Source organism: Haplochromis burtoni, unplaced genomic scaffold (genome assembly GCF_018398535.1).
Source record: "Haplochromis burtoni strain Fernald_Lab_line unplaced genomic scaffold, NCSU_Asbu1 Contig_105, whole genome shotgun sequence".
Classification (NCBI taxonomy): Eukaryota; Metazoa; Chordata; class Actinopteri; order Cichliformes; family Cichlidae; genus Haplochromis; species Haplochromis burtoni.
The window spans coordinates 1616915-1639959 of record NW_024582466.1 but is presented as its reverse complement, the minus strand read 5'-3'; the positions used below and the strand labels follow the sequence as shown (position 1 = coordinate 1639959).

Sequence of the window (23045 nt, the reverse complement as noted above, 5' to 3'; positions counted from 1 at the left end):
ATTTGGATCTGATGAAACTGTGAATATATGATGACAGTATTGAAGGCCCATACTATTGAATGATTGCTCAGCTGAACTACCAGCTTCGTGTGTGTCCCCTGCAGCCTCCTCTCGGCTTCAGAAAACCCACTTTATGAGTTAATTGAAGACTTTTTGTAGCCCTCCTCCCCCACACCCGAACCGATTGCATCTACTCCTCCCTGTGAATGACCTGCAGTAAACTGAGCCTGACTGGAAAACCCCAAAGTGCTTCCTCTCCCCTCTGGCAGCGAGAGCCTGTAAACTAATGCTAAGTGACAGCGGAGACGGTTCAAATCTCATTTTCCCCTCTCCATCTCGTCCTCTCGCAGGGCTCTCAGAGACGAGACGGGAAGCGGTTGTGGGGTAAAAGGGAGCATAATTGCTTCGAATGCGAGTTGAAAACTGCAAAGCCATCAGACTGGAGTCAGCTGAGCAGAGCAGACTGCCTTCATTAACCTCCTCTACCTCAGCAGATAGGACTGCAACCATTACCTGATCCACTTTAACAAATCATTTCTACTGTGAATAACACCAAATTGGCAAAACTTAAAGAAATGCAGGCTTAAACGGTTAATCTGACATTACCTCAACCTGATGAGCCTCCGCAGTTACAACCTGACAGCTTTCATTTGTTTTTACTACTTTCCCATATTAGCAGGTGAAATTTGACTTACCCTTGCCCTTACCTAAGCTCAGACAGGATTAGCCATGAACCAGGACAGTTAATATAAAATAATCCCACACTTCCTGTCTGAATAATGTTTGTTTTTGTTCTGAGTGTGATACTGTCTGACAGGTCAAGGAGCTCTTTATGCTTCAAACCCTCATTTGTTATGAACTTTTGCACAGAGATTAATGGTCTCTGCAGAGTGAACCCTACAAACACTGATTATCCTCTGACTTTACCATATCACCAGCAGGTGGTTTCAGATCAGATTTTAAGATTTTGGACTTGTTCAAACTTGTTATTGCACTGACTGGATAGATTTCCCAGGGGATGAACCCTCAACTCAAGACAACATGCAGCGGCTCTATAAAACTGAAATATCTTGAGTGTAATCACATGGACTGGATTTTTGTAAACACATCCCGAGAGGATAATCACAGATGACAGTGATGAATTACTGATATTTAACACGTAGGGACATCTACAAATCTGTGGTCTCCGGAGGACGACCCCTCAATTCTTTAAACTTCAAAACACCTTCCTGATGCTGATTTGTGCTCCTTTTCATCTTTTGAGTGGTTCAAACCAAAACATTTCCAGTATAATTTGGTAGATTAATATTCAATTTGTATGCATATCCCCAGAGGATAAACATAGATGACAGTGATGAAGTAATACACAGAGGCACCAAGAAAGTCGTGGTCCCCAGAAAGTCCTCGTTCAAAAAAAATCATCAACAAATTCATGACTAAAAACCTGAACATCAGGATTCCCGGCTAAACCCTTAATTCAAACCTTGCCCCTGACGAACCTGGCTCTTTAAACTGCGTCTGGTCCCTGAAGTTGTGAGGACCACTCTGAATGTCCTCATAAAGCAGAAATGTCCCCACTGTAATGGTTTTAGATACAGAAACACACTGTGTGACCTCATCTGCTGCAGTAAACGAGTCGTAACTCGCTCCGCTCACTTCAGGAATGCTTCCCTCACACTTTGTTTCATTCCCACCGGAGTGTGTGTGTGACGGGGATACAGCATGGGAGGTAGGAAAGAGCGACTCAGTGACGCAGATTGTTCCCAGAAGTCAAGAGTTCCGGTATTTCATTAAACAGATATTAAACCCTACTTCCTCCTCCTCATCTTCAAGTGCTCCATTTGGGCATTCAGGGTAATTAAACTCGCCAATCAGCTTTTGGAAGGGTCCGTTCACCCGGAGAAAAAAAAGAACATTTTCCCACAGCTCGGCGTTGGCCTGCTTGGACAGTTGGGGCACATGTGCATTTATTTTGGGCGACTCGAATCCTGAAAAAACTGTTTATGTATCACAGCAGAAAAAAGCATAAATAGGCCACTTTACCGTGCTCTGCTACTGTGTTACTTCCTGCTGTAAACTGAGAGCAGCATTTAGCTGATAATGAGCTAACTTCCTTTATCAGTGTGAGTCGCTGGAGGCCAAAAATCAGCTAAAAGTGAGTGAATATTGTGCATGTAGTGCTATAATCACAGCGTTTAAATGTCAAAGTGTTTGTTTCCTGTTAAAGGCCTGCTGTATATTCTACCTCATTTCCTGTCATATATCGGGTGCTTGTATTAAAGCTACTAAATAACGATGTTACACCCGGTGCAGTTTAGAGAGCAGTACAGAAATCACTGCCTCGTTCCCTAACAGCATCAATGACAGGAATGACCCAGGGTTTCTTACAGGAGCGCCTCCTCCACCTCCTCCACCTCCTCACACAGCACTGAACAATGAGGTCTTCAAACTGCCTGAAGCAGATCTAAACAACACATTAATCTAACTGATTAATTACAAGCTGTAGTTAAATGTCAGATCCTTGCACACACTGATAAGTGTACTAACTCAGTCAGCCTCTTTCACTGTTGCAGTCATACTGACCTCACAGCTTAAAGCAAACACTCATTAATAAACAGCTGTATCACACTTTTCCTGCCACACAAACCCTCAGATGATACTTTCAGTCTGTATTAAGTGTTTAAACTCAGAAACAGTTTTCTAATAATACAGTTTAATCGTGTCTGTTCCTCTCTGCTGTCAGCTGACCTCTCCGTGTCTGATTGGTCACGCTGTTTTCACGTTAATGCGTACGTGGGAGGCTGATAAACCCTGGGCTTACAGGACAGTCTGAACCCTGCAGAGAAAGATGCTGAGGCACACAAAGAGAAGAGGTCAGACGAAGACGGCTCTGCTTACCACGGCGTCCAGGAACTTGACGCAGCGCTTCAGCTCGGCTCGAGTCTCGCAGAACTGCCTGAAGAGCAGCCGTCCGATTGGCTGCCGCTCGCAGAGGCTGCTGTAGTCCTTCTCTGCAGAGACACGGAGACAAGCGAGGTCATCGTTACACAGATCTGAATCAAACCGCCGGCACTGTTTTACAGGAGGCCTGCCTACACTGATGGAAGAAACAATTCTCACATACTTCGTTTATCTGGACACAAACGTGCACGTTATTTAATCCAGAGTCAGTCTGTGAATGCTCTCAGGTTAAGCCCATTGCACACCGAGCGTGCTGCGAAGGAGCAACGCAAAACTTTTCAGATGCAAACTGATTGCGTAACATAAACGCCTTCATGCAGAAAATAAACCTCAAAGCGAGCACACTGATGTCTGATTGATCGGATCTGATCAATCGAGCTTCATCCAGCAAACTCAGGTGGAGTAAAAGGCGGGATTAAGAATAGGCGAGTCCAAATGCAGGAAAGATGTTTGGTGTGTAGAGGTCTTTGAGGCCCCTGAAGGACAGGGATGAGTTTAACTTTGGTGCTTTTTAACATCTTTTTCCATCATTTTTAATCCTCAGAGCTTCAGAAGCTCAGGAAGCAACTTTCAGAGCTCTGTTAAAAACTGCAACCAGATCCATCCAACACCCACTCCAAAGGTCACAATCTAAACACAAACTCTGGGTTCTTTTCTATAACAAACTTCAAGCTTCAAATTAAATCAGACCCTCACAGGAAGTACAAAGTCGCACGCAACCTTAAGCACGCCTTATCCCCTGTGACTATTTACAACGTAGAAAATTCATCAGATGAAATTTGCTTTCGACACAGTTTTTCTTTCCCAAACATTTTTACTTCCTTCTAAATAAAAGCTGACTTTTTATAACATAAATAATAAAGTTCCTGCAAGCAAAACTGCAGGTTTATGCAAATATGCTGGTATTTGATTATTCCATGGATCAGTGTCGTTCCCTGTTATGCTGTGAGCCGGCACCAAATGTGCTCTTATTATCTTATTATTACTGTTGTTTCTGATGTACTGCATTATTAGAAGGCTCTAGAAAATGAAAGTCAGATGGACGCTTATTTCTCCATGTAGAGAATGGAGGTTATAAAATGTTTTCTGAGGAAGGAAACATGCTCAGCACATTTGTGAGGCAGGAACTGTTGTGAAAGACTGAATGCTAAAGAGGCAGCACACTGTTTTATAGGAATAAAGGAGCAGGCCTCCCTCAGTGAGCACTGGAGATCCTGTGACTGACGGAGGAGTACACCTCTCTCTGACTTGCTGAAGTGTCGCATTGATCAGTCTGACCTTTTTGCTCTTTTCCTCGTCTCTCACGCCGACCGGCCCGATCGTCAGTGAATCACATTTGCTTGTGCGTGAAGCTTCCTGGGTTGTTTTGCATCTGTACGAGTCTCAGATGCAAATCCACGTTTCCTTGTTAGTGTTTCTATTTTTTTCCTCAAACACAGCTGGACAGATGAACTGAAACCTCATGCGAGTATGTTTTTGTTTTTGGTGTACATGTGACTGTCGCTACAACAGCAGCACAGCCTCGAACGGCTCACGTAAACAGACATCAGTGTTACTGGAATCATTCTCTTCTGGTTCCACAGTGAATATGGAATAAAAGACACGATAACCTAAAGTTGCGACTCTTTGAACTGTAACCATTCAGCAACTGAGACCAAAATCAAATCGTTACAAACGGACAGAATATTGTATCGCTGTCAGGCCCAAACACTGGCCCAGTTCAACTGAATCCTTAACCCAGTGCATCACACCGACTTCAATAGATGCCGAGCTACAGCAGGGTGTCATCTGCATATATAATAATAAAGCTTGTTAGTCAGTGAGCGTTGTTACTGCTGTGAAGCGTTTTAATCCAAACTACTGTCTTACTCTGAACCTGAGTTTTATCTGACAGAGGCGTCGTGTCAGGGTTGTCGATTTAATCGCCAAGTTACGCCAACAGACTGAAGTTTCATTCATAAAACCAGCTGCAGGAGTAAAAAGATGCTGTTTGCTTCGTGGGTGATGTAGTCCGTGTCATCTTTTTGTCTCCCTGCCCGGCTCAGTAGATGAACATAACTCGGGTGGCGCGCCCCTTCGATTGTTACTCTGCTGAGTCATTTCCTTTTGATGACCCACTGACTGATGGTTACTGATGCCTTGTTCCGTCAGGTTCTCCTCTGTTTCATCCTACTTTGAGATTTTCTGCTCTAGTTGTCTCTGCTCTGCCCTTTGTCCCGCTCTCCTCTCCTCTAATGATCTCTTCTCTCTCTGATGTTCCACTTAAGTCCCGCTGCAGAGAGAACAGAGACGCTAAGTGTGCGGAAAAGGGAATAAATCTGTGGATGACAAAGGACACGAAAGAGAGAAAGACGAGAAAAAGGCCGTTCCAAGTCTTCATATCTACAAACCCACTGTTTTCTTTACAAAAGGGACATAAATTACTTCATTACAGTTCATAAAGTTACTTAGGCAGTATCAGACGCTTGCATCTCAAAGTTCTGGGAATTCTCCGAATAATCATTATCTCATTATGGCTGATTACGGACGTTTTGAGACATGATAGGAGTTGTGATATACATGAATGGAGATCCAGGGCTGTAGAGAACATGCTGTACATTAACACGCAGAAAACAAAGAGGCCTCTGTCGGGTGTCCTGTTGGCTTCGAAGGCCCTGCAGTGAAAGTGAGTTTCCATCCAGACCAAAGCACGACACAGAGCCTCCATCACTTTATGCAGCGTCACGCTGATATTAAGCGCACCAGTTTGTTCTAGAACGAGCTGAACAACTATCAATAACCAACAGGAGGAAAGGTCAGCAGAAAAAGCCAGAGTTACTGTTTCCTTCCTTTCAAACCAGCTTGGTAGGAAAATCCAAGCAGATTAGCAGCGTCTGAAATACTCAAACCGGCTCGTCTTCAAAGTCAGGAAAATCTTCCTCATTGTGGGGCTCAGACTGAACTTCAGCAGGTCATCTTGAGCTGCCACCGTGTGATTGGATGTCTGTGTTAATGACCAGTTGAACAAGTGGATGGTGAGTGTATATCTTGTAGGATGTATTTGGTAAAAGGAAGCAGTAAACCTCAGAGCAGCAGCAGCACAATAAAAAATATTATTTTCATTAAATCCTACTTAACCCCTGATTATGAATGTCTATGAATCTTAGATATTAGCACTTACATAGAAAAGTGCTGGTTGTGCAAGTTGTGCAAAGTGCTTTGACGAGTAGAAAAGCGCTTTAAAAGAACCAGAGCAGTTACCATACTTTATTTTATCGCCCTGCATGATTACAGCATCACCACCCTGACGAAGCAGCCGGTTCCCTCTTCCTCTCTCTGGGTTGCTCGGTTCTATTTAAACCATAAACATATTCCTATGATTCAGCAGCTGAACACTGACACCAGTGTGGACCTACTTTACTGTAATATCATGTTACTCTAATGGCCTCTTATGAGGACTGAGGAGGAGGGGAAGGGGGAGGCGGAGGAGAAAGCATCGATCGAGACTACAGATGCTTTCGTTTGTGCAGAGGAGGCCGTGCGGTGAAACTCCCTGCACGTGTTTCTCAGGTTCAGCGAACAGCAGAGTCACCGGGGCACAAACAGACAGAAAAACACACTTTGTGTTTTGCTGCGAATGCACTGCACACAACAAGAAAGCACATGTCCGAGTGCAGTGCAGGGCCAATCTTCAGTTTTTTGTTTTTCATTGGTGCTGGTGAAATGTGTTGTAACAAAGGGAGAGCATCTGTAAGATCTCTGTTGTGCAACATAGAAATGTCTCACGTTGCTTGCGGCATAATTACATAACAATAAATGATGTTCGTATCAGGGGATGAGAGGAAAAAGAGTCTCCTGAATATCTTCCTCCCACTCGTCTTCGTTCTTCTGGTTACAAAAAAGTCTCGAGGATGAATCGTGACTTCCTTCTTCGTCTGTCGGCTCACGTTCTCATCCTCTGTTTTTACTTTCCTCCTTCTGGCCTATCAGCCCTGCAGCACCTCTGTGGGACATCAGCATTTCAAACCGTACTGTATGTGGTTTTAGTGCTGAGCTTCTAACTTCCTGTGTGTGTTTGACTGAACTCATTCAAATCTAAACTTATTTGCATCGGCCCTTCCAGGGAAACAAAAGAAGCAGCAGCAGCACCTCGAGTGTGAAATGGCTCATCTTTATTTCCTTATATTTTCACATCAGCAGGAAGTCTTTAATTATGTTAAGTACGTGTCTAAAAGAAGCCAGATGCAGTGATGATTAGGAAAATCAGCAGATGAGCTGGAAACAGAGTGGTCACGTTATTCAATAAGCTGCTGCCTCTCCTGCCACAGCCTAACCAAAGGGAACGCCACCGCTTCAGATATATTCATATTAGCCTCTATTTCATTTGAAATATCGTCAACTGCTCTATTAATAATATCAATAATGTCCTGGTGCTGCTCTGAGCCTGACGGCCGTTACAGCTGCTCCTGTTGGTGTTTTTCCAGTTTACTCTGGAGGCAGAGTGTCGTCACCCGACGATGGCCCGTAGTCCCCGAGCAGAGGAAGTCTGTTCCTGCCATCGTCACGTGGAATGTGAGGTGTTTGGACAATGATATGGAAGAGCTGCATGAGTTGATTACCCACCGAGGTTACCACACTGGAAGTGCCAGGAGGGCCGTTCTGAGCCTGTCCTGTAACAACAGCACGGATGCTGAAGACAAGTTGTTACCTTTCAACTGTTTTTCTAATTTTCAGTAAGATTCGGCCAAATAATTATTTAAGGTTGATTTTAAAGGTTTCATCAATGATTTAACACAAACACGTTCGACTAAACTACAAAGAGTTAAACAAAGCACAGTAACTACAAATGGAGTTATGAAAGAAGAAGAACGTGAATTGTGGGGTTAGCTGTATTAAAATGAAGGTGGTGTAAAAACCTCAGAGCTGCTTCAACACATTTTAAATAATTACTGTAAAAGCAGAACAAGTTTATCATCTGCCTCTGATCATCAAACCTGAAGCCGTCTCAGCTTCACCTCCTCAGGCCTGACATACGTTTGGGTGCCGCTCTGGATTTGCTCCGTTTAGTTCTCCACACTCTGGACTTCAGCTACTTCAGCTCTGCACCGGTCCTCCACCCACTCAGTCTCGCACTCCCTGCTGTAGTGGTTTTATATGAATGTGTATGGGTCAAAATGACGCCCTCTGCAGCTCTAGCTAAACTTTCTCTTCCTTTTGACGATGAGAGTTAAACAGGGTTTAAAACGACCGGCTTGGCATTTCCGGTGTTAAACACAGTGTGAACGTATCTGTGTGGACGGGAATGTTAATCTGGTAAAAAGAAAAGATGAAGAGTCCACGCTGTGATTAGTAAATGGGGTAAGCCCGAACACGTTATTGAGACAGGGATGTTTCTGGACTGGAACCTGTGGTATACGCTTGGGGAAACCTGAGTGATGAAACGTGTCACATTGTCGTTGCTGTTGCTGAATCATGCAGAGTTTTGTTTACCAAATGGCTCAACTATCGGACCGATTGTGCTTACGTGCATAAACAAAGGCCCATTTTGAGTCCGGAGACGTCTTGAATGACTATTTGAATATTCAAAAATCATGACCATCCCTACAAGCAAAATAAATATGTTTTCTGTCTCTTGCACGCTCTCCTCAGGTGCCACCCTTGCTTTAACCAAATTGAGTATTTCCAGTAGTGAAAACACATCTGGATCAGACTGTTTCCTGATACATGTGAGTAAAGTACAGCTTTGGAAAATGTCCTGACATTTTAGCTCAGTTAGCTTCATGTGCTTTCATTGTCTTTTTGAACTGCTCCACGAACTTCCCAAAACAGTAACAGTAAACTGAACACGACCCTGGAGGCATGCCCCCGGGAGCTGGTGAATGGATGTATTAAGCAATAGAAATCTGTAAGACTTGAGCGTATGTGTAGTCCTTGACTTCTTTGGTGAACTTTGGTTTACCAGTAACAAACATGTGCTGTACTTTAGTCCAGCTTGCCCACCTGTCGCCGCTCTGTGCCTCGAGCCATATTAAGTTTTATAACAAGTCATCAGCCCAGCTCCGCTGCTTCTTCCTCTTCTTTCTTCCTCACAATGTGTCCTATGTGTCTGACTTGCCCCGCCTGGGAACCATGGATGCAACCATGCCTCTGTACACAAATCACACTGATATCACATGCTGCTGCTGCTGCTGCTGTTAGGCAGCAACTTAAAGCAATTGTTTTTATGCACATGACCTCGGTTATTTATTCTAATCAAACATCAGGGACTTTGAAATAAAAGCCCGTCTCTGACGCTGGACAGTGGCCTCCTGCAGCTAAGATAAATATGGCATATGGTTACTATTTAAGGAAACAAAGTCATGAGAACCAAACCAAGTAAACCACAGTTCATGCTTTGGTCACATATCTTCTGACCGTCACATCTGGACATTTCCGTCCAATTTTGTGAAGCAAAAATCATAAACAAGTTGACATAAACACAAAGCACGAGGCGCACATGCCAGAAACTGCAGTTCCTCTGACGTCGCATTTCAACGTCTTCATAGAGTCGCATGTTAAAATGTTCAACTTTAACAAGGAAACGAACGTGTTTACAGCCTGATACAAGTTTGGGTATTTCCCAGTCAATGACAGGTTACTGTGGGCGAAGTTTTATAAAAGTTTAAAGTTTGACAGGAACCATGTTTGAGCTCATCGTGTCTTTTGGGGCTTTTCAAACAAGTTACTGAACCAATAATATAAGTGAGTGAATTTGTAGACGATTATTAGCTGGCGCTAATTAGCAGATGTCTTTGTCTGTGTTGCACAGTTGCCCAAATATGGTCACTTCTGGGTGCAACAATCCAACATGACAGTGCAAACACCGAGGTTTCAGTGACGTTACAGTGCCTGCATCATTCTACTTCATGCTTTCTGAAGTAAACATGCACACAGGCTTCTTACCCCCAAAAATGTGAGACAGTCAGTGGACCTGCACTTTTTTGAGCTGACTCAAAGCTCTTTACACCACAAACCACCCTCATTCATTCACACAGGACTTTATTCTTTAGAAAAAACTACTGTGTGCGAGTTTTATCTATCTGTAATCTACACGATTGCAGATAGATGACCTAACATGCACGACTTCAGATTGAAGAGGAAACCTGAGCACCCGGAGAAAACCAGCCAGGCGTAGAGAAAAACATGCTCGCTGCTTTGACCTTTAATTTTATTTTGTAAAAAACTAAGTGCAACCAATGACAAAGCACAACAACGATTATCTCTGAGTCTGGTCTCAGGTAGAGATCAGATCTTTTCCTGAGTGAGTCTAAATTTTATTTCTCCAACCAGTCACCAGTTAAAATGAAAGTAATCAGTTGGTTGAAACAGTAGAAAAAAAACAGGCTGCTTCCTCTTTCTGCAGGCGCCACAGTTTCCTCTGTGGTAGTACTTGAGCAACACTAGCGTTTTGTCTTCATACCACCCACACACTTTCAGACCCATCGCAGGTTTGACTTTTCAATGAACAGCATGCTATTAAAGTTCGCGCAGATTGTCGCTGCTTGTTGCCTGAATGTAAAAGACATTTTTATAACGTGGCAGCTGCAGCTCTGAGAACACAGCTTCAAAAAGTAAAGGACGCATAAAAACAGAAGTTGTAGCAACGCTTGATCCACAGTCTCGGTGTTTTGGACAGGAAGCAGTGACAGCCTGGCGATTACAAAAGACGTCAACTGTCATCTCAAAAGTGAGTCTTGGTTTGGGGGACTGGAGGGCAACTGTTTTTCATTCTCAGTTTATTCTGCAACAGTTTCCAAAACCTTCCATATAACATGGTTACAAAGTTCACAACTCCAACAAAATATACAACAATCATGAGGTTCATGCACAACAACCTGACCACTACCATGTGCATGTGGATAAAGTGGGGTTTGGGCAAGTAGATGAACCCTAAAATCCTAATTATTGACATCGGCATGAACGTGTGGCGGAGATGGGAGGGTCATCTCAAATCATCGAGAGCCTTCTGCTTATAAAAGTTGCAGGTCGATCGACGGGCTCCATGGAGCTCATATAACTTTTATTTGATAACTGGTCTAAATTTAAACTAGTCTAGTTCCTGTAGGAGGGAAATGTTTTCTACACAAATGGAAATGTATGAAAATGAAGAGCAACGACAGCAAACACTTCAGTGTTACGCTCGGCATGAAAGTTCTGCCAGACACATCTTATCTGTAGCTATTTTTATTTTATTTAATAACTGTACAGTACTCTCTGTTTATAGTGACCATTGTCCTTGATGTAAATATGTAAGAAAATTGTGTATGTTTCTGTTCTGTGTCCTGTTTGTTTGTATATGTGTCTTTCTGGCTGCTGTTACAACCAAATTTCCCCGTTGTGGGACAATTAAAGGATTATTCTATTCTATTCTATTCTATTCTATTCTATTCTACATTAATCAGCATTAAGCAATTTCCCAACCGTCCGGTTAAAAACTGTGAGACAAAGTCACAGTTATTGCTACAAATGAGGTTAATGCAAGCACAATGTCATGGATCATATCCAAAGTGGTTGGAAGTGAGATGTTGGAGTGTGAAGGGTCACTGTTGACCTTGGAAAGACTCGTTTCCCTCTCACAATAAACTTCTTCCTCAGCATATCCACTCCGATCAGTTCTCACAGCAGAGATATCTCGCATTTAAAAACTAAAACTTAAAGTTTGTTATTCACATGCAACAACTCATTTATTCAATCATTTGTGATTTATGGAGGTTTATGTGTTGCAACTAATTGTTGATGAGCAACAGTTTTGTGATCACAGGACAGTGTGCCATCCTTTTTCTGCCGTTTTGTACGCAACCTGAGGTCTGCTGGTGATAATATCAGCCATGTGGATGAATGAGAGTCTATTTCTGTACAGAATTAGGAAGCTGCCACCACCGCTGCTGCTGTATACAGAGGAAATGAAAAATCAACACTGATCGTATTCCCTCAGTGAAATGTCATGTTTAATACTGAGGATGAGTAGCTCATGTTTCACTGCAGCCGTGTGTCTGACAGTGTGTTCTCTACTTTATTTGCTTTCTTAAAGAGTTTTGAGCCTCGGGGCCACCATACCAGAGTGCAAAGACACGGAGAGAGACACTAGAAAGCATAGCATCTTCTGAAACAATGAGGGGATTGAATTCAGGCTTTAGATGAGCCACAAAACTGAGAAACATACAGAGCCGTGCTGTGCAGCAATTCATAAATTAATATCTAAAACTGGACGTCTTTTAGGGGTTTTTCCCCAGTAAAGCGGAATCATCTGCTTCTCACTAAAGACATTTTAAGATATAACTCCCACACAATTCTTTAACAAACAGCCCGGTGCAGACACAGTTAGGTCTCTGTGGACAGTTTTCATAATGACTGCAGCAGGAGACTTTTTTATGACCCTGGAGCTATACTGGGAGGGCTTTAGGGTAGGGGCGTGGCCTCTGACACGGCCTGTAGCTGCTGATTAAATGTTGATGTTAACGACTGAAAAGTCCACGCCCGATAAGTGACTTAACGATGGCTACGTCCATCTTTTAAATACAGTCAATGAGGGATTGTGTCACGCCAAGTGGGCGTTGGTGGAACTGCAGTTTGTGTCCAGAGTTTCAGCCCAGTTACTGCTCGTTTCCCCACAGATGAAACTTTATTTATAAATCAATAATTTGCATCCTTCGGAGGACGAGGACACGCCGGTAATCATGATAACAGCGAAAAATCTAAATCAAAGAATGACATGATGTTAAAAACATCGTAAATAATCCACCTGCACAGCTACAGATTTTCCCTTTCAGTTCTTAATATATTCTTGCACAATTACCCACTTAAATAATTTCTTGTGTTTTGCATGATCACAGACTGTGTTTTCCATGGTAATAGTTCCTTTATCTCCTCTATTTCTTAATTCGATGTTTTTTTGTGCAAGTCTAATCATGTCGAGTTTGAGGTACCAGCGGTGATGACTGAGGGGGTATTCAAAGGGTGCCATGGATACGATGTGTTTCAAAGGCGTCCACGTCAAATGAGATAAAGGTGCTGCTCTGAGAGAGAGAGCGGCGTTAGCTCACCTATGGTTTGTCGAAGCTCCTCGCACAAACTTATGTGTGGGAACTGCAGCATCTGCTTCCACTTCTTGCTCTTTCCTTTTCTGTTCCCGCCCCCTCCTGTGAATGACATACACATTTTTTATTGTATTTTGGGTTTGAAGGAGAAGAAACATTCAAAAGTAAATCAGCAGGATGTCGTCATACCGTTGATACTGAGAACCCGACTGAGGTTTTTAAGACTTAAATATGCGTCGAGTGCATATTATAAAACAGCACAGCGTCGAGCCGTGACGAGCCGCGCCCTGATGCTTCTGAACAAGTAAAGTAAGAAACGCAAATTCTGGTTTCCAGGTTGGATTTTGAGACCATTTCTGAGGCGGTGGAGAAAAAATCATTTCAGAGAGCCGATCGACCCGATCGATGCAGTGATCTGATTGGTCAGATCTGCTTATTCAGATCCAAAAAATCTAACTTGGTTTGAAAACATTAATGTTGCAAATTCACCCAGGGAAATCACATGATCCGTGTGAAAAGCTGCACTGAAAAATCAGGCATGCAGATATTTTCTGAGCGCTGGATGTTTTTCCTGTGCTTAAATTCATTGCAGGGACAGTCTGCGTTAGCCTGACTGCTCACCACAGATCACATTTAAACGATGGTCTGTTTGTGTCTTAGAAACCAGGAAACTCGTTGGTTCGATGAAGTCGGGTTTTTTTCAATCTTAGGACTGAGAGCGTCCAGCAGTCATTTGGGAAAAATGTTATTCTCCAACTGGTTGTCAAGTAGTTTCTGGAGGTTGCCAGCTTAAAAGCTTCCCTGCGACTGCTTTAGTCACTCATAGTTTGCACGAAACACACCAACCTATCTGCCAACATATAACCTGGAAAAAGAGAGCGTTTCCCTTCCAAGTAAAAGTTACGCCTTACCGTTGCAACCAACACGTTTCAAAAGGTACAGCTTTTACTTTGAAGGGACACTATATTTGTAGAGTAGTTTGAGTGTTTGCAAGTCGACGTCTTCCATACTGGTGGACGAAGCAAACGCCAGGAAACTCCAATTTGGATTTTTATTCTAAGGGAACACATGCCAATACGCCAATCACAAGGTAACATTATTTTACTCCGATGGTGGTTCCCACTAAGCAGACCAGACTATAATACAATAGAAGCTGCAGCAGGTGATGTCTGTGTGGTTTCAAAGCTTTGTTGTTGCTGTGATGAGATTCTTTTGATGGCCATGATGTAATTCCACATAAGTAGTCCTCCTGTTGGTGGTCATGGCTGAATATTCTTGGGTTCCCAAAATCACTGTTCTTCATGTTTCATCTGAAAACGCCACAGTTTACAAAGTAAACATCACGTGGTAAACACAACTTGCGACCATGAGCTCCACGAAGGTCGTAAACTGAGTACGAAGCAGGGTCGCTTTCTCATAGACGTCTATTCAATCAGATCTGTTTGAAACCAGAAGAGTCGCCCCCTGCTGGAAGTTGGTTAGATCGGTCCAAACGTGAGAACAGAAGAGAGAAAAGCAGCATGTTGTGGTTTTAGTAGGAAGCGCAGGCTCGATCTGTGGGGGTGATGTGACCAGAGGTGCTGATCTGAGCAGATGTGGCTCCCAACAAACAGCAGGAAACCCCAACACTCATACCCACAATCACTAATTTTGCAGCTTCACCCTCTATCTCTAATTTTGAGGGTTTGAGGCTTACACATGTTCAGTAACACCTCTGCTGTTGTCGGTCGTAGGTGGCAGGCAAGGCCAAAGGGCTCGTTACAACAAATGATCCCCAGCGATGAGCCGGCTCCTCACCAATCCAGCTGTGCACACACGAGCTGCAATGCACAAAGGAAAATGAAACCGAGAGCCGGACAAAGGTCTGCCTGTTTTTCCCTCCTTCCTCCAGAGTCGTATTCAAACAAGACGAAACCAGTGAGTGAAATCTGATTAAATTTGGTCCTTTGAATTTACTCAGAAGTGATATCGCTCTCTAAAAGAGGATCTTTGTAAAGCTGTGACCTGCTGGTCTGCATCTGAGGATTGTTTGTTTTGGGGTTTCTGGGATGTTTTGAAGGACAGTCTGAATAATCACAGACACTGAGAAAAACAGAGGGAAGTAGTTTCTAAATCAATAATCAATTTAGCAAACAGGTCCTGGAAGCCTGTTTAAAGCTTTTGAACATTAAGCATTTTCTCTGTGGACAAAAGCAGACTGTCTCTGCACCCAAGCCTGAACCACTCCTGAATCCTCTTTGTTTATCTCAGTTAAGAGCACATGCTGTGGTCAGAGGAGGGATCTTTTATTCGAGGCTCCGTGTTTGAAATGCGATGAGGTTAAAAGTCATGGCAACCCTGCAGCCGATGAACCGTTTTCATAGAAGCCGTCGAGCAGGGTGAAGACAAAGAGCTGCAGAACAAAGAGAAACCAGAGGAAGTTCCTGTCCTCTCTGTGTTTGGGCGGTTTCTCAGAGCCAGGCGGCACTCTCGTTTCTGATAGAGCTTCATTCAAGACGCAGCAATAAGCAGGACCAGCGCACTCTGTGAGCTCATGTCTGAGCCTTGAACGCCAACCATCTTCCCTTTGCAACTTTAGGAAAGAGATCGGATCCTGTCACCATGCTCCGTATATATCTGCTCCAGAGATTCTTAACATTTAATCTGATGACAAACATCCATTTTTAGAGATATTGGATCATCGCGCTACAAAAACAAGAATAAAGTCTTTTAAGAATCTGCATTTAATATTGATGCTCATCAGTAAAAGTCGGGAATTCAGACGATCTCTAAAAGTGGAGCAAAGCAGTGATGGAGAAATGTTTTGGTAGCATCGACTGCAGTTCCTCTAACAGCCAGTTCACAAAAAGTGACTCGTTCCTCATTGACTCCCATGTTAAAAAAAATCCCACTTTACAGAAGAAATCAACCAGCTAAGAATAAACACATTGGGACAGTTTCTCCCTTTAACTCAGCTTCAGTGTGGTGGGTAAATTTGTTTATAACTGATCCATCTCCATCCTTCCGAGGCTTAAAGTTGGGCTGCAGTGATTAATATTGGATTGCAGCTCTAGTAGAAGTGGATTGGGCTTGTTCCCATCATGCATTTGGGAGCATTTTTAGTGGAATATCTGATAAGTAATATATTCTCTTCTGCTTCCAAAAACCCAACAGGACAGCTGCAATAAATCGAATCAAACTGCAGGTTCATAAATGGACATCAGTGTCTGTGGTCTCATCATCGTGTTGCTATTTTCTGGCCCTTTGCTACAAAAAACTGGGACAGAAAGTCCGATTTAAAGAATAAAAAATAAAGGAGAGCGAGTCCCCCCATCTGCTGTCTGTAAACACCCTCTTACGTGAAATATCGTGAACCTGCACCATCCAGGCTTTCACTGATAACACGGCGTTGTTGTAAATACAGCAGCAGCCTTGAGGCGTCCAGCCTTCAGCATCCCTGATCCTGAAGGAAGGCAGTCCACGCTTCAGGATTTGCTATTCAAATACTTCCAGGCAGCTGCTTTGAAAATCAATTACTGTCATAGAGACACTGCAAACAAGATGTTGTGTTTGTGCCTGAAAAATGGGCGATGATATCAGAATTACAGATAAGCTGACTGATGCCCCGCGCTCGCTGTGTGCATTAGTGAAAATGTAAATCAAGACAAACAGCATGAGTACACGGATGGAAAGCCAATGAAAGACGGACTGAGCGATACACCGATGTAATTAAGATGAAAGCAGCCCAATTCATCCCGCACTCTCAAAGTCATTAGGCAGTTCAAAGGTTACACTTGAAGGCCAAACATGACCCTGGAGGCCATTATGAGGCTGGCTTATGAGCTAAGCAAGGTGAGTTCAGGTTTAACCATGCTCTGAAGCAAGTCCAGGAAGGAAACCACTGCCCGCTGACCAATCAGCTGACCAATCAGCAGGCAGTGGAACACCTTAAACTCTGTATTTCCATTCATGAAGACGTCTGCTGATTTCAGGCCTTCACAATGACTTTGACTGGGTTCGGTGTTGGGTGGTGTTTTTCTGAACCATGGAAATAATTCTGTGATCATCCACTTTAGGTGTTGCTACGCTGGTCAGTGCATCCATGCTTTCAAAGAATGAACAAGATTGTTGATTTGACTGGTCTCTGAATCATTTCTAGATCTTTTATCAGTTTCCTGTCCGATTACTTTTAAGTCTCTGGAAATGGGACACTGTCTTTAAAAAAGACTGTAAGTTCTGATGTTGCAAAAACACTCTGCAACAAAGCTGAAGGTCTGCACGTCTTTGCATCTTGATTATCTGATCTAAAATCCACTGTGGTGGTGTATGCATTGTGTATAATTTGTGAAGCAAGGCACCACAACCAGGAAGCTCCTCTTTGCAATAAAATGTTAACATCGAAGGCCCGGGTAGGACCATCTCAGGACACTGTAGGTAGAGAACACAGACGCAGACAGACTGTGTCTTCTGCAGAGGCCACACACATTCTGATTCAATACAGATTTATCAAATCAGTTTATCAGCTAGGTCCAGAAATGCTTCTTTTAATGATGTTTTTCTGTATGTCAGGGCACCGGATTAAAATGCTGAACAGGTCATTACAACTTTGGTGGTTCAACCAACATGTAAACCGAGGCAAGTGCTTACATCGAGTGGACAGAAAACCGGCCTCAAACATGCCGATTCGCAGCTTTTTCAGCAAAGCAAACTAAAAGTTGTTTTTTATTTGTCTCTGCGACTTCGTTCCGCTTACATGTTTATTTTTAAAAGGCGTTATTTTAAGGTGTTTGTGCTTCGCTTTAAAGCTCACAATTTCCCAGATTTTAATTGCTGTAAACAGCAGTGAGACAGGAAGTGACATCAGGGACCGAAATCACATAGCATAAGGTGAGAACTGGAACGCAAAAAAAGAGAGGAGGAGGTGACAATCAAGTCAGGTTCAGATGCGGCTTTTCATGGTATTTCCTGTGAGAAGGCCTGTTTCCTTTGTGCTGTGCATTCAGACTGTGGTTTCCTACATTAAAGGAGGATATTTGTGTCTATATACCAACTAACATTACTATAGGTGTAATATGGCAGTATTAGAGTGTGCAGGGTTTTTACTGATGTGTTCGAGTCCCGGGCCAACACTCGTATATTTTAAGGCCGCCTCCTCTTACCCAAGATGACAGATTGTCAATGACATGCAGTCGGTCAATACGACCTGGCTACTTACAGCCTGAAGCAGAGGGAACCTCATAAAAGACAGAGCCTGGGAGTAAAGGCGGGGCTTGAAGGTTTTTAAAGCAAACTTTATTGGTGTTTTTGTCAGCTTTGATTAGTGAACCGCTTCAAGTGCTGACACCTGCTCCTGGATTAGAGACGTCATCATCAGTCTATGCTCTCTCAGTCTTCCTGAGAAATACATTAGCTGTGCCCAGCTGTACTATAGTAAAGTAAGCAATGAAGAAACAGTACAGATAAACCATGAACCATAACATGTTCTGCTTTCTCAGAAACATTCCTGCCTTTTCACTATTGATAATGTCTTTACAATTAGATAATGGAAAAGTCTTCTCACTGCAGAAGAACCATTAAATGACAGAAGACTTCTTTTCTTCTTTAACTCTAGATGAACCCGACAATTTGTTTCATGTATTTGTGTTGTTTGTTTGTTTGTTTTACAGATTTGTTGCACTGATGAATTTCTCTGATTTACACCAGCAGCATTTCTTTGTAACGTCCTGTTGAAACGGCACTTGGGCTCTAACTCTTGGCTGTTTATTATCACTTTTACACACAGATGGTTTATTCAATGTTAACATTTTCAAGAAGGTTTTTAGGTAATCGTCTTCCATCAGACTGGCCTGACTTTAGCCCCTCTGTTCTTGGAGGACTTTGACTTGTTTCCTCAGAGTCTTTCATCCTTCTGTAGCAGGACGCTAATTCTTTATTTCAAACGTAAAACTTGACAACAGATTGTTAGTTGCAGCTGTGGCACAAACCATATCTTTCTCATCCATCTATAGTTAGCTGGTTTATAATTATTGATTAACAACATTATTGCCAGAGATCTTATAAGAGAGACTCGGGTGACAGAAACAATCCTGCACTCAAATCAACGGGAGTTTATTTGGTAGGAGGCAGAAGTTGACCATAAAGGTTTTTTTAAACCATATTTAGGGTTAAATTTAAACAACCTTTGGTGATTATAAACAATAACCACACAAACAAAGTCATAAGATATTTCAGAAATGGTGAGAGTTGCTTTCATGAGGACTCTGTCCTGGCCGCAGCCTTCGTTAGTGCACCGTCAGCATTTCTGGAGCTTAACGGGCTCGTTGGTGCTGCTGGATTTTGCTTGTTTAGCAAGTCAACGAGTTAATAATAGTGGTTTGGAAATAAAATAAATGAAAAACTATTTTTAATGCTTTGAACAGAAAGCAAATTATCCACAACAGGACACTGTTACCAAGCACCAGCCATATCTACTGCCTCGAGTGATACCTCATGTATGCGACTGAGATCTGAGTAAGTTTACACTGACATGATATCGGGACTGATGATGCTGAATGAACTTAAAGTCGGTTGGACGTTTACATCAGTTTATTGCCTCACCAGACTTTTTGATTGCGTGCAGCAGTTCAGTTTGGTCGTGCTGTTGCATACGCATGATGCCGTCTTTGTGCCCGTTTTATGTGCTTAATTGCATCATTCTCTGTGCAACATCCAGGATAACCTCCCAGATTTTGAAACCTAAACGGTGGCAGGTGTGACCACGTGCTAACAGGGTTTACTGCGGGGCTTTAGATGCCAAAGAAGCACCTAAGCTAAGTGTTAGCTTAATATTCGTTAGAGCATCTAAAACATTGACAGAAATCACACAGGAAGTTAAAGAACGTATTAAGCTAACATGGAAACACATCTAATCTAATACAGCTAACTAGATGGCTAACCGTGTAGTAACAGTGTAGCAGCTAATTACGCCAATATCATAGTGAAAACTGAAAGTGGACTGGGGCGTGTATATTGTGTTTTACTGCACGTCTAAAATATGAAAAAATAATTCTATGTTTGGTTTTGACGTCGTGTAAAATCGCTCCTCAGCGCTGGCCTAAATCACCGATCGGCCCTGCAGCACAAAAGCAGACATCTGCAGGGCATGAGCGTCTCTGCACACAGGAAGTGACACAAAAGGTCACGACTGGAACTTTTGCACGGCAGAGAGCGTGTCATGTCGGCCTCTCTCCTCCGTTCGTGCTCCAGCGTTCACGTCGCGCTGCATGATTTTGGGTCACTGACACATTCAGTGTTTCTTAGCGTGCCATCATGAAGAAACCTGCAGCTCAGAGGCCTGAACCCCCTGACTCTTTGTTTGGAGTAATACTGAAGAGCCGTCACGCTGCACATGCCTTTCGGGGAACTTTTGAGACTCTTCACGAACCAATTCGATTTCCAAGGCACACTGAAATTAACTGGCACTAATTGCTTCACAGAAGTGAGGAAATGGGCTAAAATCACATCCTTGGGCAAAGCTGAAGACGGCATACAGTATACAGCACTCTGAATAATCCAACTGCAGAGTAAAACAGGTCAACTACAGATGAAACTCCCAAAAATGCTTCCTTCTGACATTTCCATAACACACCTGAAGGACACAAAGATGTTGAAAATCAAGGTGCTGCCCCTCTAAAAGGTTTACGGATGCAAAAACAGAGCTGCTGATGAGCTGAGTTTATCATCGTCTGGCTGAATACCTCCTCTGCACCGAAGTTATATGCTCTTTGAAAACCTGCATTTAGATTACAGGATTATCTTTAGGACTCAGTTACACAAACATGAATTAATCAGGTTCTTTGTAGGTTGTAAAATTAGGTCAACACAACCTGTAATAAAATACAAAATCTAACATATGTATCATCACACTTTGTAACAAAACCAAAGCAAAATGTAGAAACAGTGTGGGCAAAACGAAGTGCACCCCATGCATCCGTAGAGACTTAGAGGTTAAGTATCAGCCAGATGCTGATAATCAAATGCAGTTAATTCATTTATCATCGGAAAGCATGACCACCTCTATTGACTCATTCAGGTGTGTGATAACACAATTCAATTATATTTTATTTTTATAGCACAAATCACAACAACTGTCACCTCAAGGTGCTTCGTATTTTGAGGTAAAGACCTTTCAATGATCCCCAACAATCAGACGACCCCTGTGAGCAACCGCTTGGTGACAGTGGCAAGGAAAAACTCCCTTTCAACAGGAAGAAACCTCCAGCAGAAGCATACTACGATCTTCTCAGGAGTGAACAGCAAAGACGTCCAAACGTCTGGGAAACTGCAGAAAAGCCTCAGACTCTACGGGCCTCAGCCAGCTTATTAAAGGTTAAAGTTCATGTCAGCACACTTAGACAAAGACTGCACAAGTACATCCTTTTTGGAAAGGTTTCCAGGAAAAAGGTCTCTCTAGAAACGACATGGCTGCACGGCTTAGGTTTGCAAATCTCAACAAACTACAAGACCTCTAGAACAATGTCTTTTGGACAGACAGCGTGGAAATGCACAGCGCCACCTCTGGAGAAAACCAAACACAGCAGATCAGCAAGAACACCTCATACCAACTTTCAGCATGTTGGTGGATGGATGATGATTTGGGCACCTGGCAGCCGTTGAGTCGACCATGAACTCGTCTGTGTACCAAGACTCAAACGTGAGGCCATCTGTCTGACAGCTAACGCTTGAACTAAACTGGGTCGTGCAACAGGGCAACGATCCGAAGCAGCAAACAGAACGACTGAAAAAGAAAGGATTCAGGGTCCTCGCCACGCCTGAAATGCTGCGGTTGGACATTCACAGAGTTGTGCATAAACAAGTGCCCACAAACCTCAATGAGCTGAAGCAACATTGTAAAGAAGAGTGAATGAAAAATCCCCCACAACCATATCAGAGATGAATAAAGTCACAGTTTAAATTACTCCTGCTAAACAGTCACTGTTTGTCACACAGTCTGGTTTAGTTTGAGTAAAGCCCCGCTGTGATATGTTGTTCACTGCATTATCAGTTTATTGACTGTATTTATCGCTCCACTAACACTATGTAACAAACAGAAGAGTCCAGCGATACTTACATTGAGAGGAAACAACTTTATGAAGTGACTGATGCGTTTCGGCTCGTGGCGTTCCTCGGGGTCATTCGGCCAAGCTGAAACACGTTGGTCACTTCCTGAAGTTGTTCCCTATTAATGTAAGTGTCGCTGGACTCTTCATTGGTGCACATGACATGAATGTTTTTCCAATTTTAAAAGCAGGGATCATTGTTGTTAGAGCGAATCACTTCACTCAGCTTTTACATCAATTTGTGTTATTTTAAATACACTACTGATCCAAAACACCTCATAAATTATTATTTAAAACTACAAGCAGATATTTAGAGGAAAAAATCCCAGTTTGAGTCAAAGAAAGTGAAAAGTTGTCCAACACATGCTGAAGAATAACACTGCCAGCCCTTGTTTCGATGAATGAGTGCCCTGTTTACTGAAACACGTCTTAGGTATGTAAATTAAATTAAACAAATTATTCATTCATCCCCAAACAAAAGGCCGGGGAATTATCCCGATATCAGATGACTCTCACATCCAAAACCAGGCAAACCCCAGTGAGGTCAGAAGAGTCACGGCTGCATGTGTGATGACTCAGTGGGGACAGTGCTATATGAGGAAAACTGAGAACGATCATTAAACAGCAATTATGTGTTACATATTAAGCAATGAGAAAAGGTGCAAACTGGTGCAGAAAATTCTGCAGATCGCAGGAAATTAAAAGCGCAAACTTTGTGTTGAACTTAAACTCAAGAGTTTAGATAAGTCTCAGTTCCAGAGAGGTCAGAGTCAAGGCCTGACGGGCCCAGAGATACGGTGCCTTTCTCAAGGGCGCTTCGGCTGGATGCCAGCACAGAGCCTCAGGTCCTGGTTATGTATGAGCACAGCTGATAAACTCATGAAACATCTTCTCAGGTGCCTGTGCACACGGCATTAGGATCATGTCGGCTGTGAGCCACTCAAACCTTTGT

The 23045-nt window shown here is 42.9% G+C and overlaps 1 protein-coding gene across 1 annotated transcript in view; it reads right to left on the bottom strand.

Annotated features, from left to right (window-relative positions):
• Positions 1-23045, bottom strand: part of grk6 (G protein-coupled receptor kinase 6) — a 48405-nt gene that overhangs the window by 24204 nt on the left and 1156 nt on the right. The window contains exons 2-3 of the mRNA XM_005927891.3: positions 13023-13118; positions 2899-3011 (exon numbers count right to left, since the gene is read on the bottom strand). Of these exons, the coding sequence (XP_005927953.1) occupies positions 2899-3011; positions 13023-13118 (209 nt within the window). The remainder of the gene's footprint in view (positions 1-2898; positions 3012-13022; positions 13119-23045) is intronic.